Genomic DNA, 19,215 nt, shown 5'->3' with positions numbered 1-19,215 from the left:
AATCGTTTTGTTGAACTGCAGTTATTTCTTTGCAATCAGCCAGGCTCGCCCAGGTGTTTTTGATTAGACACAGGAAAACACGTTTTGTCCCTCCCCTGCCACTATGGACAAGACTTTGAAAGATGATGTTGCTCGTAGAAAGGTCTGACATCAGTAGGGTTACCTTCTGGGCTAGGGACTTCCTTGTTTTCATCAAGTTACAATCAGGAAAAGGGAAGACTTGACCTGATAATCCAGTTCAGGAGTCTAGAGGGAAAGGAAGGTAGCCCGAGGCACAGAAATCAGAGTGTGGGTTTCATGGTGTTTTGGCAAAGTAAGCAGGGCAACAGACTCTTTTCCAAAACTGTTTCTTGACCAGTCATTGTCAATGGCAGTGTTAGGCTTCCCCCAGTGGTTCTGTGTTGGAGGTTAGAGCTGCTTGTCCTGGGGGCTCCTGTACAGAACTTGACTTTTAAAAGATGCTTTCATGCAACCACATCATCTCGTCTCTTTTCCAATGTCATTTCCCTGCAGCCATTGCCGAGGGAATGGCTCTGCCACAGAGGATCCTCTTTCCCCCGGAGAAGCTTTGCATGGCCTGGCAGCAAAGACAGAGAGCTGGAGCAGGACTCCACAACCTGGGCAACACGTGCTACCTCAACTCCGTCCTGCAGTGCCTGACGTACACACCCCCTCTCGCCAACTACCTGCTGTCTCGTGAGCACAGCCGCTCGTGTCAGTACTTTTATGAACAGCTCCTTGCAAATCTGGTGGGCTCTTCCCAAGGATTCCCAGCATCTGGAATTTGATTGAGGACAAAAGCAGCCCTCCTCTGTCAATCCCCCGAGTTGGTGTGCTCTGAACATTAAAGCCTAGAAGCCCCTTGTCCTATCTTGGTGTGTTCATCTTCAGAAAGGCACCTCTTTCTAGCCCCCGCTCTTGGTCCCTATGCCTGCAAGTTAAACTCTCTTTGCTTCTTGCACAGAAAACTTTTGTCAGTTCAGCATCCCTCTGAAGAAAGTTTTCTGTGCACTGAAATGTCCTAGGCTCGGTGGGCCATTGGCACCTCGGGAGAAGAGGAGTGGGGGCTGTCCTTGTAACTTCAAGATCTCCACTAGGTTTCCCACCGCTCTGGATACCTTGCTAACCTGAGAAGCTTCCCTCCCTCCCTTCCTCTTCAGGTCGCCAGCAAGGCTTCTGCATGATGTGCAGAATGGAAGCGCACGTTAACAAGGTCCTGCATTCCTCAGCCAGTGCCATCCAGCCTTGGACTGTAGTCAATGTCCTCCCACGTGAGTCATTCCAGGTGCTTTTACAGGTTTCCTTCCCTTCCTGTGGGGGACAACTACTAACTTCTTCTTTCTTAGGAATAGGAGAACATTTCCAGCATGGCAGGCAGGAAGACGCCCACGAGTTCTTACGCTGCACTGTCGATGCCATGCAGAGAGCTTGTCTGAGTGGAAGCAGCGAGTAAGCACGAGCAAATTCCCTTTTCAATGCTCCTGAGCCCTTTGGACTCCTTGGTGTACTCCCATCAAGGAAACCCTACAGACGGGGTTTTCAGACAAAGCAAAACTCTTGGAGGAGAAAATTCTCTGCCCTACTTCTGAGCTCCCTGCCTTACCCTTTATTAACAGCTTGGATGTCTCTTCTCAAGCAACTACCATCGTCCACCAAATATTTGGGGGCATGCTGAGATCCAGAGGTACTTTTCCATGACTATTGCTCTCCTTGGAATTGTCTGTGTCCTTCTCTCTGCCTGTGAAAAACAGCTCATTGTGTGACTGGCGTAGCAGGTATGGAGGCCGTAAACCGGCGCAGTCAGTCGACTTCCCCTGTCGCTGAGCATTTTGATTTGCCTTGCAGTCACGTGCTTGAGCTGCAAAGCGGTTTCCGATTCCTACGAGGCCTTCCTGGATGTTCCTTTGGATATAAATGTAAGAGGGTTTGTAACTGGGATTCAAGACATCCCAAGGCCCCTGTAGCTTTCCAGAATAAACGCAGGTGGCGTAAAAACAAATACTGCAACCCCAAGAGAAGAGAGCTTGGTGGTGGGTGGGAAGTGGAATGGACTGTGTCCTTCTGGGGAGGCCATGGCAGTGGTCTCCCTCTAGGTGCTGGCTTTAAGCTGGACAAGCACGCATTATCCTCCCTGCACCCTTGAGGGACTCCCATCCTTCTTCCCTTTGCCCTCCCTCAACATCCGTCTGTCTCCCAGGCGGATGGGTTGTGTTGTTTTCATTACGATGACCCTGCACCCCATCGGTAGCTGAACTGAGTGGTGCCACAGAGAGGTCTCTCTTGATAGCCCTGGGCATTCCTGGGAAATGAGGGAAATGTTTAGCATAATACCCTCTTTCTGCCTCCTTCTGGACACTGCTTGTGGGTTCACAGTGGGTCTCCTCAGCCTCAGCTACCTGGGCCTTCTTGGCAGCTCTTAGCTAAGTGTTTGGGCAAGGGCGTTTCCCCGAGCTCAGTGCTCTCCTTTCTCCCTCCTCCAGGCAGCCTCATCTGTCACCACAGCTCTGGAGGACTTTGTCAAACCCGAGCAGCTGGATGGTGAAAACTGCTTTAACTGTAGCAAGTAAGATGATTACTAACGACATATTAATGCTAGATCCTTCATGAAGGTGCTGCATGTCATCGTGCATAAGTCATCTTTTCAAGGAGGTTTAATGCACAATAATGGGTCGCAGCTGTTGTTTAATCTGGTACTTATGGTTCTGAATAGCCTTAAAACAGCGTCAGGATGTGTGAGACAGGAAAGCTTGTCTTGCCTTCTGGCGGGGAAAAAGGCTGCCCTTCAGCATCTGGCTCTGTGCTTGGTTTCAAGGTGTGACAAGATGGTTGCCGCCTCCAAGAGGTTTACAATCCATCGCGTGCCCAACGTTCTCACCGTGTGTCTGAAACGAGTTGAACTTTTCACCGGCAGGAAGATCAGCAAGGTGCGTACGCAATTGGAGTGCAACTTTCTCTTCCTGGAGCGGGAGATTTCCCAAAGCAGTATGCTCTTTCACAAGCCGTTCATGTTGGGTTTTTCGTGTTCCCTTCTGGGGAGACGAGAGTGCTCGTGGGAAGACAAGCATGGACTCTGCTCCGACAGAGCTGCTTTGGCCAAGAACAGTTTCCTGCCACCCAAACCATTACATGCTGAAGGCTATTCCACGTACTATCTCAGGATCATTTCTGAGCCTTCTTGGTCTCTCCGTAGGTGGTGGAGTATCCTGAGTACTTGGATCTTCGGCCATACACATCTCGGACAGCAGGAGAACCGCTCCTCTACGCCTTGTATGCTGTCCTGGTACACAGCGGTGTTAGCTGTCATGCAGGACACTATTTCTGCTACACCAAGGTCAAGAGCAACTTCCTTCCTAGCAGGGGAAAAACGTGTGCTGGGGAAGACAAACTTTCACAGCAGGGTTACTGGCAGCCAAGGTTCTGGGGGAGAAGGTCTCCTTCCCGGCTGCGTTGGATTTCTTTTGGCATCCTCTTGGTTCTGTAGTTTTCTGCCTGGGTTATCACTGAGAAACCAGGCAGTTCATCTCCAGCTATCGATGCCTTTCTTTGCAGGCCAGTGATGGACTGTGGTACAAGATGAACGATGCGTCTGTGGATGGTTCTGACATCAACACAGTTCTCAGGCAGCAAGCCTATCTACTGTTCTATGTCAGGTAATAACCAGTATTCAAATGTGTTCCGAATACGTTTCCTTCTCCTGGCTTTGCTCTTTTTCTTCTCATCCTCCTGAGTGTTTCTCTTTCGGTCCTAGGAGACAGTTCCTACCTGCATCATTCAGTGCTGTCAAGTCTGAACTACCCCACCTCCGTCCTTACCTTTCCTTGCCGGGCTTTCGGCTCCTGCCCTGCTGTAAACTGCTCCTTGTCTGCTCTCTGAAGCTGGCTAATGTAGAGAAGAGTACTTAAAGGGGGCCTCCAGGAAAGATGGGGAGGGACTCTTTGTCAGGGAGTGTAGTGATAGGATGAGGGGGAATGGTTTTAAACTGAACGAAGGAAGATGTAAATTAGGTATTAGGGAGAAATTTTTTACGGTGAGGGTGGTGAGACACTGGAAGAGGTTGCCCAGAGAAGCCGTGGATGCCCCCTCCCTGGAAGTGTTCAAGGCTAGGTTGAATGGGACATTGAGCAGCCTGATTGAGTGGAAGGTATCCCTGCCTATGGAAGGGGACTTGGAACTAGATGATCTTTAAGGTCCCTTCCAACCCAAACTGTTCTGTGATTCTGTGACTCTATGAAATGGAGGCTGTAGGGGGTATAAAGACAAGGACTTGCTCTGACAGGTGTAGACCTGGTGGGAAGACCCAATAGAATTTCTCATTTGTAGTCTCGGTTACGTCTTCTCTCTGTCGTAGAAACTGCTCCAAGAAAATGACTGAACTCCAGGGGAGGCTGCAAGAACAGACCTAAATGGAGATCACTCTTTGTTTCTCCAGGTGCTCTGATTTGAAAACTGGAGAAAGGGCTTCTTCCTCACCAGCACCATCATATGCCCGTCCCTTCCTCAGTCAGCAGGGGGCTGACAGCAAACAGGCGTGCTCTGTGGGACCACAGGGTTTGCCTCGTTGGACTAAGGTAACTGTGGGGAGGTGGGTCAGGGCAGCAGGTGGACAGTGGATTTCTTTCTGGGCTCTTGGCATTGCTCTCTTTTCCCTCCCACACTGCAGCTTTCTTCACAGCCCCAATGCTGCTCCCTCTCAAAGCATCCCACTTGTCTGCCTTTTGGCCCTTTGGCCTTTGCAGCCCTCCAGGAGAGCCTTTGGGAGGCCCTTAGCTGTCCCCTCCCACAGCTTCTGGGCTTTCCTCACTCTTCTGGTCCTTTCAGGAGGAAAGGGCAGGACCTTTTCACAGCTCTCTTTGCAGGACGTGGCACTGGGCATGGAGGACTCTGCAGAGGACAGCAGCTCCTCTGCAACAGCCAGCAAGAGCCAGCTAACCTGGGCAGGTGCACGGGAGGCATCTGCAGGCTGGCCGGGCTTCATCTTGCCAGGCAGGCTCAGCATCGCCTCCTACGTTGGCTCCTGCTTGCATCACTTCTTTTGTGGCTGTGTAAGGCTGGTGTCCAGAAGGAAAGCTGCGTGCCCGCTGTGCTCTCAACCATGTGAGCGTGTGCTGCACAGCATGCGAGAAGACATCAGCAAAGAGGAGCATGGATTCAGCCCTTGTTCCCACTGCCAGAAGAGTGGTGCCAAGGAGAGGGCCCGGAGCAGATCCCCGCAGTGGGGAAAAGATCTCCGCAGCTGGTGCGTGGACACCACAGACTATGACCACTCAGCAGGGAGGAGGAGGAGGAGAACTGGTCCTCCAAGGCGTGATCACGCTCCCAGAGATGATGCAGCTGCAGGGCCCTCTAACAGCAGCTCCCAGTCAGCTCCTGCACCTGGTGCTGCTCAGGAGCAAACCCTGCCAATGCAGAGAGAGCGGAGCATATCCCCACAGCGGGGCTATGATCTCCGCAGCCGGTTTGTCGAGATCATGGACTACCCCTGCTCAGGAAGGGGGAGGAGGAGGTGGAGAACAAGTCCTCCATGTCGTGACCGAGATCCAAGGGATGACACAGCTCCAGGGCCCTCCAAGGCCAGCTCCAAATGGGCTCCTGTACGCAGGGCTGCTCGGGAGCAAACCCTGCTGAGGCAGAGAGAGCGGAGCAGATCCCCACAGCGGGGCTATGATGTCTGCAGCCAGTTTCTGGAAACCACAGACTGTGATGTCTGAGCTGGGAGGAGGAGGGTTTCAGTGCCCCAGAGACGCACATCAAAGTAACACTCAGGGTGGTGCTGTTGTGACGGGGGAAGATTGCGACCCTGGATAAGGGCAGAGGACAGCATCTGACTTGTGCAAAGCCAGAGAGGAGGAGGAGGAAGAACCCAGGAAGCACCAAAACTGCCCCCAGCAGGGACCAAGCTGCACAAAGGGCACCAGCAGCCCACCCTGTCCCCCCTCCCAGTGCTGCCTCTGGCCAGGAAGAGCTCAGAGAGACCTTCCAGAGACTCGGACAGCTCTGCCGGCAAGCCTGCCTGCCCACAGGTCCCGCGAGGAAGAGCTTTAAGCCCTGGTCAGCTCTTGGGATCGCCTTGCAAAAACAACACTCACTTGGTACCAACAGTCAGAAAAGCCAAATCCAGAATTAAAACCACTCATTGGCCTTGCATATGTAATTGATGGGGTGTTTTCTTCTCTGTAGGTTTTGGGGCAATTGGAGGAAATGCCCAGTGTGGGAGGTTTATGTCTTGGGATTTTGAAAGCTGTGTGCTTGCATGTGCCCATCTTGCAATCTCTTCTTTTCAAATATGGAGATCAAGTCACTCAAACAGAAATGGGCTGGATGAGACGACAGCGAGTGGGACTGAAACGGGCTGAACGGCCGGGCCCTGAGGGTGCTGCTCAGTGGCACCAAGTCTAGTGCGAGGCCAGTAAGCAGGGGTGTCTCCCAGGGGTCAAGACTGGGTCTGATCCTGTTTATCATCTTCCTTAATTAATGTTCTGGAGGATGGGGCAGAGTGCACCCTCAGCAAGTTGGCCGATGACGCCAGACTGGCAGCAGTGGCGCTTAGGCCGGGGGTTGTGCTGCCGTCCCGAGGGACCTGGGCAGGCTGCAGAGATGGGCTGACAGGGCCCTCATGCCCAGACCAGAAAGGGGACGTGCAAAGGGTGCTGTGCGGGTGACGAGCAGCGGCACAGGCTGCCCAGGGAGACTGTGGAGTCTCCATCCCTGGAGATGTTCCACAGCCCATGGACAAGCGGCTGCAGGAGGCCCTGCTTGAGCCGGGGGGTTGGACCAGGTGACTTCGTCCTGCAGCTGACCTCCCGGCCAGCCTCAAGCAGCCGCTGATTCTGGGAAATGGACGCCTGGAAGAGGACCCAGCCACCAACGCTGTCACCCTCAGGCAGCCATCGACAGCTCCATCAGGAAGCTGCAGCCGTGGAGAGGAGCCCAGGGCGGAGCAGGCTCCTGGCAGGACCTGCGGCCCCGGGAGAGGAGCCCAGGCAGCAGCAGGTTCTCTGGGCGGAGCTGCGGCCCATGGGGCCCAGGCAGGAGCAGGGGAATGGCGTGAGGAGGAAGGGGCGGCAGAGCCGAGGCGCTGTGGGCTGCCCGCAGCCCCATTCCCCGTCCCCCTGCAGCGCTGGGAGGGCAGAGGGGGCCGAGGAGCCAGGAAAGAGGAGTGAGGCTGAGCCTGGGAAGGGCGGGGCTGGGGGAAGCCGTTTGGGGTGGGGTTTGGTGCTGCTCTCCTGCTCCCTTTTCCCTTGGCCCCAAACTGCATCAGCCTGGCCCCGCTCAGGCCCCGCTCGCCCCTGAGGGGGCGCAGGCGGCTCTGGGGGGAGAGGCCCGGGCTGCTTCCGCCCACCCAGCCAGTGCCGCGCCATTGGCCACAGCTGAGCCAATCAGCAGAGCCGGTGTTGGCCTGTCAGTGCCAGGCGGCCTGGGGCGGGGCCGGAGGGGCCAGAGGCCCAGCGGCCTGAGGAGAATGGGGGCAGAGAGGGGCCGGGGGCAGGCGGGGGTCCCCGCTCAGCAGCCGAAACCAGTTCCCACCAGTGCAGCCCTGGCTGAGGACAGCCCTGGGGAGAGCAGCACAAACCCATTTCCCTTTTCCCAGCCTCCCTGGCTGCCGGCTGCAGCCGAGGCAGAGGCCGGGCAGGGGAGGCCTCATCCTGCCAGCGCTGCTGATGGCGGCAGAGGAGAGAGCGGCCTGGTCCTGCTGAGCGCAGGGTCGCTCTCCCACCTGGGCTGCCCCTCGGCCCGGCGCTGCGTCTCAGGACCAAGGGTCTGTGTGGTTGTTGGTGTTGTTTTCAGGAAGGGTTGTTCCCCCATCCCATCCTCCCTTCCCCCTCCCTGCCCCGGCCAATATTCACTGGAACCGTGCTGGCAGAAGGTCCTGGTTCCTGTTAAGGTCATTTACAGGGAATAATTTAAAGGCAATTTGATGAGGCTGCAATTCAAACTGCTCCAGGTACACTGGAGCTTTAAACGGGCGGTTGCCTGCCGGTGACCTTTCATATGCCTTTCTTCCTAGGTTCATTCATTTCATTCCCACCAAACCCAAAGCCCCGGCTTACACATGGAAAGGGGCAAAACCCGCCGTGGGAGACAGCTGCTCTCCAGGTCCTCATTGCTGCCTGGAGCCCTCCGTGACCAGGAATGGGCAGTAGGTGCCTGCAGTGTATCCCATCTCTGGATGTGCCAGGGCAAACACCAAGCTCACAGCTGGCCCAAGTGAGCAACAGTTCTCCAGCCGTTCGTTCAGACAAGACAAACAGCCTTTCTTTTTTGCCCTGTGTCAGTGCAGTACAAAACAATCAGCTCCTCGGACTGAGGAGCCTTGGACTGAGGCAAAGGCGGCATTAAGTACATCAGCCTTTTCCTCGTCCCTTGTCCCTGTTTCCCCCTGCCTCCAATAACAGATGGAGATTCTCCCTAGCCCTCCTTCTGTTGCTAATGCATTTCCAGAAACAGTTCCTATTGTCTTTGACAGCAGCAGCCAGATTCAGTTCCAGCTGGGCAGTCTCCTTCTCCCTCCCCTGCAGGAGCCCCGCCCTCCCGAGATGAGATGTGGGGGCGGGGCGTTCCAGGGGGAGGGGCAAACCGCAGGGGCGTGGCTGCGGTGGGGAGGCCAGGCTGTGAGGTCACAGAACCCCCCGCTGTGCGTCACCGTGATGTGCTCTGCTGTGCCGCGGGCACCGCTCTGGCAGTGCCAGCAGCAGCAGCAGCAGCAGCAGCAGCAGCAGCATGGTGCAGGCGTGGGGGGCTGTGGCCCCCATGCGCCTCCTTCTTCTCCTCCTCCTGGTGGCCCTGCAAGCCCAGGATGCACGGGCTGCTCCGTGGCGAGCGGGGGGATTAGGTAGGCAGGCGGGCAAGAGACGGCACCCAGCCCTGGGCAGCGTGGAGCGGAGCCCACCGCACCTCGGGGTGACAGCAGGGCCAGGGCTGTAGTGGGGCAGGGCCAGGAGAGCAGTGGGGCTGGGCTGAGACGGGTGAGCTGTGGCCAGCTCCTCGGGCAAGCGGGAGGCAGATGCCCTGCAGGGAGGCACAGGGGCCGCGGCTGCTGCAGGGGGCTTTTGCAGGTGAACGGTGGTGCCAGGAGTGGTGCCTGGCCCTGCCGTAGAGCTCTGGCCCTGCCGTGCAGGCCGGGGGAAGGCTGCCCGAGCAGGGCGTCGCAGGGTCAGCTCTCGTGATGGTTGCAGGGGCAACAGACCACAGGAGCGCTTCTCTCCCAGGCTGCTCACAGCTGTGCCTGGGGCCGTGGCTCTGCCGCTCCCCAGCTGGGTCCCAGCTTTCAGCCTCGGGGACGTCTGTCCTCAGGAGGTGTCCGCTTAGGAAGACGGGAGCATTCCTGCTCTAGCCCTGCAGTGCTCTCCTTGGGCAAACACAGGTCCCCGACACACAGCCCCAGCCCACAGGCCAGGGGAACAGACAGGGCAGCACTTGTGCAGCCTCTCACTGGCCAGCGGGCTCTTCTCCATGAGATGTGCGAACCATCATTTTTTTCCTCCAGTGCTTTCATGTGGGCTTCTTTTGTGCACAGCAGAGATCTCCCAGTAAGAAATCCCCGAGGGGCCGTATGTTTGTCCATCCGGTCCTTGAGGGGAGTTGCACGTGGCCTGGAAACGGTACTTTGAGAGCTGCCAGGTGCCAGCCAACAGGTCACCCAGGCCCCTCTGCAGCTTTGGAAATCTCCACCCACCCACGTCTGGGTGCCACGTCATTCCCTGACTCCCCTCCAGTCACTGCAGGTCACTGGGAAAGAAGTAGCTCACAACATCTAATGGAAATGTGCTTGATTACAGCTGTGCCTGTAGGCGACGGCCACCAGGCGTCTCAGCCTGATCTTGTCCGGGAGCCTCAGGGCGATCCCACAGGTATGGCACTTGAATGCATGAGCATTTAGGGTTTCATATTCTGTTCGTATGAAATTTTACTTAATAATTTCTTGGCCGATGCTCAGACATGCAGAAGAGTAGAGAGGGAATGGGTCAGGCTGAGTGATGTCCCCTGGGGCACTCTGCCTTGGGAAGCTGTCTTTGCCAGCCTCTGCCAGCCTGCGCTGCTTCCAGTGCCTGCTGCAAAGCCAGCGGGTTTGTTGGGGTTGAGTTTAGAGCTGGTGGGAGCTCCAGGGAGTCCTTTCTCCCGACAGCTCCGTGCACGAGTTGTTTTGGATCAGCATGCTCCAGGCACCCAGGAACTGTCTGCACGATGCTCCTGAGTGGAAGGGAGAGAGGAGTGCCGTGGAGCAGTCCCGCGTTTGAATGGCATTCCCTGCCGTTCAGCTCTGAGGAAGTATACGGAACTATTTCACAGGAGCTGCTCTCTTCTGTTTGTTTCCAGACGTGGCGGGAGGCGATGGATATCCAGCTTCCCGGCTGGCTCCCAGGGCGGACGCGCAGGGAGATCGCATGGGTACGTCATGGCTTTTTACTGCCTTTGTGAGCTGCCAGCTCCAAGCCCAAATGCGTGCAGGTGTGAGAATATAGACCTGCATTGTGTGTGCCGTGACATTCCGTGATCCCCGTGTATGTTCTGCTGTTCAGTTATGATGGTGTATATCACAGTGTATGATGGAAACGTGTCACGGGTGTTTGGTTGCAGATGTGGCTCCAGCTCCAGCTCCTCAGCTGGATCCTGCGCTGGAGCTCAGCTGGCATCCCAGGGGTGAGTAGTCAGTCTTGGCTGACTTCACAGACTAAGCACTCCTTTTCAGTATTTTAGTAGGGAGAAATTTAACTGGATCCTTTCTGTTAAGGTCCTCAAAGAGCAAAGTATAAAGCCAGACTAGGGCAATCTTCCCAGCAGTCATCGGAAGTCCTAAAGGAAATCCTGGGACAACTGGAGAAAGCGGCACATGGTGGGTGTATAGCACTCTTAACCAGAAGGCTTGGGAAGCTGCGGTTTTAGACACCCGTATGGACAAGCCATAGGCAGCCCAAGCAGAAAGGGCTCGATGAGAGCCTCGCTGCTCTGACACTCGATTGCACACCTCGCAGGTGCTGGTGAGCTGCAGAGATGGTCTCTGCTGCCAGTTGTGGTTCCGGCTGAGTCCCAGGCACAGCTGCTGCCCCAGTTATCCCATCGCTGGCCAGAGCTGTTCTGGGCAGACGCTGGTATCCAGCTGGCAGGAACTGGTGGTGCTCACACCTTGCTGCCAGTGGCCGGAGGGGAGAGAGCCCTTGGGCGGCAGAGAGGATGTGCAGGCAGCTTGGGGTCGCTGAGAGCGGCAGACTTTTCCGGGGCTGCAGGCATGCCCTGGCCAGGGTCAGAGCAGCCCCGACTTCACCGCCTGGTCCAGCCCCGTTGTTCTCCTTGATGTTTGAGGACTCTGTGACGCCTCGGGGTCAGGGACAGGTGAAAGCTGGACACCCAGCTTGAGGCCGGACAGCTACCTTGAAGGCAGCTAAAATGAAAGGCTGTGCATTCAGTCTCGGGTGGTTTAGCTGCCTGTGTGTAGTTGTGCTTTAGATACCTTGTTTGTGGCTTTCCTCTTGTTTTGGGGGACTGCGGGCTCTTCACTACCACTTGTGAAAGTGCCCAGAACATGGTTGCAAGAGCTTGGGGTTCATTCCACTGTGTGGGGCTGTTACCCTTAGTGTGTGATGGAGTTGGCATGATGGGACGTGCTTCTCCAAAGGGCTCTTTCCCCACCTGAGTTGGCTGCAGCGTCCTCCTGTCCTCTCTGAGGGAAGTAATTTACCGTCATCTTGCAGTTTGCCCAAAATGAACTCAGTGGAATGTGAACAGGAAGATGACCTGCAATCTCCCAGTCTCTCAGCAGGTCAGGTTTTGCCGTCTACTGGTAAACTGGAAAGTGTCCCGTGCTTAATTTTTTTCCGTGAATGACACATTGTTTGGACCAGTGATGAGGTGCACCCCCAAACGCCCAGTCTTTGTTTCTAAGTGTGATTAATGTATTTTGCCTCCTGAAGATACCGTGTTCCTGAGGAGGAACGGTTACTTCTACTTAAACTGACCCACTTTCTTTCTAAAGAGATGGACCGTGAGACCGTGGAGAAGGAGGCGCTTGAGGAAGGAGGCAGTCCCTCAGTGCCAGTCTCTGACGGAAAAACGGGGGCAATTCAACCAACCGGCGTGGCAGGTAATTGCTGTCCCTCGGTCATCCAGTGTCATATCTCAAAATCCCTGGGTGTCTGCAGGCTCTTCCCCTGGTGCCGGCTACTGCACATGGTGTCAGCAGCCGAACTATTAGTGCAGAGCAAGTGTTCTGAAGGGAGCCAGGAGCGGCTCTCTGAGGATGGCTGTCGTCTCGGGGGTGTGGAGGTTCTTGCCAGCAGTGTGCCAGAGAGACACCGGTAACCCTCTGTGGATGTGGTGAAGTGCTCGCCTCCCACCGCCCCCCCTTTCCCAGGAGTTTCAGAACTCTGCCATTTTGGGAACGAGGCCATCTGAACCTCGTTCAGTAGATGCAAGTGGTGCCCATGATGGAGGAAAGGCAAAGGGGGAGAGCGATGTTGAGGTGTCTCGTGAGAGGGCCTGACTCCGTCCCCTCGGGGTGTGGGTGCTGGGCTGGGGAGGGAGAGCTGGGGGTGGCACTCCCTGATGCAGGGATGCAGAAAGAGAGGCTCCAGAGTGCACTGGTTTGCAATGGCTTTGGGAGTTTCCTTTGTTTCTACTGAAATGTTGCAGCCCCAGGATGGTCACTCCTTCGGAGATGCTAACAAAGTGAGAGAGACCATTTCCTAGCAATGTCAGACCTCCTGTGAGATTGCCAGTCGTGCGCAGGACACACTAACGTGCAGAATTGTTCCTCCAGGTGTGGATGGCAGGAGAAACTCAAATGCTGTGGATCCCAATGATTTCCAGAAATACTGCATAGAAGGCGCCGTGGCAGTCTTGGGCTCCGTGCTGTTTGGGATGGCATTGTGTGGTGTGATCTGTCTGTGGAGGAAGAGGAAACAGTGAGTTGTTGGGAGGTTTTTTGGCCAAACTTCTGTATGAGATGGCTGCTGTTGGTCATGAAGCATTTAGAGTATTCCGGAGTGCCGAGTTACTTACTGGCTAGACTCGACTGAGGTTTCTGCGGTAAGATGCTTTAAGTGGCCTCTCCATTCATGGGCATTCTTTTCTGAAACCCCTTCTTACTGTGGCAAGTGTTGGTTACAAGTGACCCTGCCTTGACAAGAGCCGACCCAGCGACAGACGTAGGCAGAGCAAGGTCAGAAAGTAAAAACAACAAGGGATGCTGTTGCCATAGAAAGTGAGACCTGCAACAGTGACATCTCCCTACCAGTGAACCCCGCAGCAGAAATCCCTCTGTTAGGTGATGCTGTAAATCCCAGACGTTCACCGCAGCCAAGGTGTCCCAGCAACGCAGACCGTGGTGACGAACCTTCCCAGCTCTGTGCCTTGCTTTGGAGAAAGAGTCAGTCTGTCCCACCTGCAGCCCAACACTGCCAGCGTGCGCGTTCTCAGCACAGGCAGGGCTTTTGTCTGTGCAGGGTACGTATCCCTTTGGATAGGTATTGTGAAGAGAGGATGGAGAGCACCTCAGCGAAGAGTGAGCCGAGGCTGTCCCCTCGCCTGGTCAGGGATGGGCATGGAGGCGAGCGCTGGTCCCTGCCAGGCATGCTGAGAAAGTCGACCAGGAGGCTCTGCTGGCCCTGCAGTGCCGTGCCCGGCTTTGGTCCCCTCGGCCTGCCGGGGTCAGGTCTCCTTCCCGGCACATGCAGAGCAGGCAGGTCAGGATGGTCAGGGCTGAGAGGAGACGAGCCATGGGCAGGCGAGCAGAGCCCCAGCCGAGGAGTTTGGGGCACCCCGTTTTCTGCACAAAGCTCTCCGTGCCCACAGCTCCCACATGCAGCCAGGTGCCCAAACCCCACAGGGTGCCCAGCGCTGCCCCGCACCCTGGCACCCACGTGGCACCGCAGCTGCAGCGGGGCCTCAGCAGCCTCCTCTCTTCACAGGCGCCTCTCTGCAGCTTCGTGAGCCCGGCCTGACACCAGCAGCCGCCCCATGCGCCCAGACAGCTGTCCCGCATGCCCCAGAACCCCTGAGAGCCGGACCCGATGCCAGCAGCCACCGCCTGTGCCTGGAAATCCAGCCCACCTGCCACGGAGCACCAAGGATCCGACCCCCGCCTGCCCAAACAGTGTGTGTCCTGAAAAAAGGGTGTTGTTAATAAAAGACAGGTTTGGACCCTTTAAATCAGGCTTTGGACTCTAGAAATGAGGCTTTGGACCTTCATAATCAGAACTGGGGAATTAAAAATGATGCTCTGCGCCCTTTAAGTGCGTCCTTGAACCTTGAAAGTGAGGCTTGGAAATATTGCAAATGAGGGTGTAGACCCTGAAAATGAGGGTTTGGACCTTAAAAAGGAGGCTTTCAATCTTAGAATCAAAGCTTTGTACTCCAAAAATGAAGCTTTGGGCCCTAAAAATGAAGCTGTGAGCCTTAAAAGAGGGGTTTGGACACTCAGCATGTGGCTTGGGCCCTCAAAACGACTGTCTGGATCCTAAAAATGCCACCTTGGAGCCTGAAAGTGAGGCTTTCGAAAGTCAAAATGAAGCTTTGAAGTCTATAAAGGAGACTACGCAAACTACAATGGAGCCTTTGGACCAGTAACATGAAGCTTTGAAGTCTAAAATGATGCTCTGGGAGCAAAACTAAGACTTTAGAAAGTAAAAATGAGGCTTTGAACTCTCTAAATGTAGCTTTGGACCCTGAAAAGAGGCTTGCTGCCCTAAAAGTGAGGGTTTAAACCGTAAAAATGAAACTGTGGGCCCCCAAAAAAGGCTATGGGTAATAAAAGACAGGTTTGGAACAAAAAAATGAGGATTTTGGCCCTCAAAGGGACTCTTTGGGCACTAAAAAGAATGGGCCAGATGCTACAAATGACACTCGGGACCCTGCAAACGAGGGGAACACGTTATGTTCCTCTCTGGCCCCAAGAGCTGAAGCTTTGATCCTGAATATAGGGCTTTGGGCACCCCAGTGAAGGCTTTGAGCTGTCAAAGAGGGCTTTGGAGCCTATAAATGAGAGTTTGGACCCTCCAAAGGAGGATTTGGGCCTTCAAAATGGGGCTTGGGAAATGAAATGGAGGTTTTGAACCCTGAAATCAGGTTTGGTGCCCTAAAATGATGCTTTGGTACCAAAACCTAAGGCTTTTCACCTTAAAACTGGGGTTTTGGAGGCTCAAAATGAGGCTTTGGACATGAAACAAATGAGGCTTTGTAGCCTAAATGAGGAGTTTGGACCCTCAAATGAGGCTTTGGGCCCACCAAATGACTATTTGGGCTGTCAAAATGAGGCTTTGGTCCGTCGAAATTGCAGACTGGATCCTAAAAATGAGGCTATGGTTCCTGAAAGCGAGGCTTTGGTCCCTGAAAAGGAGGCTTTAGAAGCTAAAACTGAGGGTTTGGGCCCAAAAATGAGCCTTTGGACCCTATAAATAAGGCTTTGGACTCTAAGAATCAGGCTTTGGACCTTCAAAATCAGAACGGGGGACTTAAAAATGATGCTCTGGGCCCTTGAAATGAGCCCTTGAATCTTAAAAGTGGGGCTTGGAAATTGTAAATGAGGGTTTAGACCCTGAAAATGAGGGTTTGGACCATCAAAAGGAGGCTTTAAACCCTGGAATCAAAGCTTTGTACTCTAAAAATGAAGCTTTGAGCCGTAAAACAGGGGGTTGGCCCTAAAAACAAGGGTTTGGAAACTCAAGATGCAACTTTGGAGCCTGAAACTGAGGCTTTGGAAAGTCAAAATGAGGCTTTGGAATCCAAAAAGAGGACTTTGCAAACTGAAAGGGAGCCTTTGGTGAAAAGGGGCTTTAGCGTGTAACTATAAAAGTTGTAACTATTATACAAAAAACTATTGAAATAAGGAGTCTTGCAATCTCTCAGCGAAGGACAGTTCCTGATAAGAACAGAAACTTGTCCTAAAAACCAGCTGAAACCGACCCTGCAGTTTGGACAAGAGTCAAGGAGCAACTGAGTCTGCGCAAGAACAAGGGGTTACCAGCGGTGACGAAGAAGAGTCATCAGCCTTCATCCCCACGACCCCCTGCGACCACCATCAGGAGGCATCGCGCAAGCGCGGTTGGGAGGGGTTTATGGAAATGACCTCTGGGGGCTAATTTTAATATGAAGCGGGGACAGGTCATGCATATGTATAGGCGTATTGGGAAACCTTTTGTATATGTAACACTTTCTTGTATAAATCCACGACAAGCCACCACGTGTGCACGCACGACTTTGGCGGGATGACCCCCCATGCTGCCCAGCGCTGAATAAACATACCTACTTTACAACCTTACGGGTTGTGGAGTCTGTTTCCGCACATCAGTTTTGGCGAGCCAGGCAGGAGAGTCTCTGCTCGACTGCAGGATCGACTGCGGAGCGGACGCTCCTAGGCGCACCCTGAGCATCTTCCTCGGAGGAGCCTCCGCTGCCATCCGCTCACTGTGGGAGCAGACAACAACCTCCTGAAGCCGCGGATTAAACGGTATGTTTTACAAGAAGGGCCAGTAAGTCGTACGCTTGGCCGGGGCTGCTGGTAAACCGCACAGAGACGTCTGGCGTGCAGCATAGTCCCCATAGGTGAAGAGGGTGCCCTGGCCGATAGAGTGGCCAAGGAGATTAGCTGACCGATAGAGCGGCCGCTAGCGATCTTGGGGGTAGATCGAGCAAATCTGAGGTCACCGCTGCATCCCGGTATCGGGAGCCAGGACGGACCTGCTAATGGCTGTATAAGAAGCAGGAGGACGGTTAAGCGGACCTCTCACAAAAAGTATTTAAATCTTTGCAGCTGCTGAAGGGATATCAACTGGAGCGATAATTATCTGTTTCATTTACCCGGGCATTGCATATATTATATGTTCGTATTGTATGTATTGTATCTATGTATTGTATGTATTGTATGTAAAAATTTGTGTGTATGTGTGTTTGAGACACAGCATCGCTGTGAAGTGAGCGCGGAGTCCTGATCCGCGGTTTCGTTGTCCCGTGAGGGAAACGGCCGGAGACAGACGAAGCGAAAGAAAAAGGTTGTAAGGATGTAAAACAGTAATTCTGTAACCCTCTAAGTGGTAAAGTGTGGACCGTGGAACTAACTGTTAAGATACTGTGGGAATACAGGAGAGAACTCGGACCAGTAAAATGAGAGGGTCCCAGCAAAGTAAAAAGATACCAAAGAAATCTCCATTAGGTTGTATTTTGTATCGCTGGAAGGACATAGGGGATCCTCCTGGAGGAAATGTGAATAAGAAAACTCTAATTAAGCATTGTAATCAGTGATGGCCATTGTATAAATTAGATGATGAAGTATAATGTCTTGCTGCAACTCCTGTTATTTTTAAGGAGGGAGGGAAAATGGGACGAAGCTATGTATGCAGATAATGTTTTTCACCCTCCGAAATCACCCTGAGTGGCAGAAAGATTGTGGTTTTAATTTTGCTCCCCAAGATCCCATGGTGTTGGCTTTGGAAAAGGAAAATCAAAATGTGTTAGGGAAGTTGAAGCAATGTTGTTCAGCAGGTAATATTGGACAGAGGTGTTTGAAGGTGAAAGAGAAACCCAGAAAGGTGGAAGAAAAGTGCCTTTCCAGATGGATGATGTGGATAAGTGGAAGGATGCAGTTAAGAGGTACAGGGAGGACCCAAGTGGGATTGCGAAAAGGTTTGAGTGGATTACTAAGAATTTGGACCCGGATTGGAAAGATGTGGATTTCATGCTAGATGATATGACTGAAACTGAGAAGCAGCTTGTATTAAAGGCAGCCCAAGCTCATGTAGCCCAAAGGCAGTTAACTGGTCTGCTCTGTATGCTATCAAGCAGGGGCAGACTGAAACGCCCACAGAGCTTTTAGATCGCTTACGGGCTGCTGTGAGAAGATTTATTACTATGGAACTGGAGTCAGAAGCTGTTGGTGTATCTGTTTTTGGGACAATCCACTAATGATATCAGAAAGAAACTTCAGAAACTTAAAGTACCAGATATAAGGAATTTAGAAAGTTGCTGGAGGAAGTGTGGAGAGTATATCGGAATAGGGAGGGGGAGGACAGAAGGAAACTGGGAAAGGAGATAGCGGCTCATTAGCTCAGCAAAGTTTGGAAAGAATGCAAACAGGAGGAACTGGGCAAATAGGGAGAGGAATGAACAGTAGAGGAAGGGGTAGTTTGAGATATAATCGTATATGTGCTTATTGTAAAGGGTTCAGACACTGGAAAAAGAATGCCCCCAGCAGACACGTAATTTGAAGACTGTGGCAGAAGTACAAGAGAATGATTGATGGGGACCAGGGGAATCCTCCCTAGTGGAACCCTTGGTAAAAGTTCAGCTAGGGAAAGAAGAGAAACCTGTAGAATTTTTAATAGACACAGGTGCCACATTCTCTGTATTGAATCAAACCTTGTTAAACAAAATGTTAATGATGTGAGAGCAACTGGACAGGTTGAAAAGGCTTTTTCTTGAGACCATTAAAATTTAGAATTGGGAAGAGTGTGGGGATTCACAGATATCTCTACCTGCCTGAGGCTCCTAGACCATTACCGGGGAGGGACCTATTAGAACAACTAAATGCCAAAATAAAATTTAGAAATGAGGAAATTGAATTTAAAATACCAGATGAAAATCACATTGAAATTTTAAGTTTGGTTAAAGCAATACCCCTTGAAATTGGAAGATAGGCGAGGGGTCAAAAGTATCATAGAAGAGTTTATAAAATTTGGACTATTAATTGAATGCTCTTCAGAATATAACACTCCCATTCTGCCTGTCAAAACGCCTGATGGGAAAACTTATCGATTGGCGCAAGATTTGCGGGCAATAAATCAAATAGATGAAGATTTGTATCCGGTAGTGGCAAACCCATATACTCCGCTGACTAGTTTAAAAGAAACCTATGAATGGTTTATTGTATTAGATTTAAAGGATGCATTCTTTTGCCTTACCTTGGCTCCAGAAAGCCACAATTTATTTGCCTTTGAATGGGAAACCCCTGATACAGGACGAAAAACCCAACTGACCTGGACAGTGCTACCCCAAGGATTTAAAAATAGCCCTACCATTATTAGAAATCAATTAGCTAAGGAATTGGAGACCTGGGAGAGGCCCCCAGGAAATGGGATTCTTTTGCAATATGTGGATGATATCTTAATAACCACAGAAAAGGATGAAAAGTGTAAGGAACAGACTGTGAGCTTCTTGAATTTTCTGGGACTAAGTGGTTATCGAGCCTCATTACAGAAAGCCCAAATCCTGAAGAAGGAAGTGATATACCTG

At 52.9% G+C, this 19,215-nt stretch overlaps 1 protein-coding gene across 1 annotated transcript in view; it reads left to right on the top strand.

Annotated features, from left to right (window-relative positions):
* Positions 1 to 527: 527 nt before the first annotated feature.
* The window catches only part of LOC309603736 (ubiquitin carboxyl-terminal hydrolase 36-like), a gene marked incomplete at both ends in the record, with an annotated part of 42,352 nt that continues 23,664 nt past the window's right edge, over positions 528 to 19,215 (top strand). Inside the window, 5 exons of the mRNA XM_082338661.1 lie at positions 528 to 698; positions 1,376 to 1,449; positions 1,617 to 1,677; positions 2,838 to 2,924; positions 3,272 to 3,366. Of these exons, the coding sequence (XP_082194787.1) occupies positions 528 to 698; positions 1,376 to 1,449; positions 1,617 to 1,677; positions 2,838 to 2,924; positions 3,272 to 3,366 (488 nt within the window). The remainder of the gene's footprint in view (positions 699 to 1,375; positions 1,450 to 1,616; positions 1,678 to 2,837; positions 2,925 to 3,271; positions 3,367 to 19,215) is intronic.

This window comes from Platalea leucorodia (assembly GCF_965183815.1).
Source record: "Platalea leucorodia genome assembly, contig: HAP1_HAP1_SCAFFOLD_188, whole genome shotgun sequence".
NCBI classification, from domain to species: Eukaryota; Metazoa; Chordata; class Aves; order Pelecaniformes; family Threskiornithidae; genus Platalea; species Platalea leucorodia.
The sequence above is the reverse complement of the archived record's forward strand: the minus strand, read 5'-3'. Positions and strand labels throughout refer to the sequence as shown.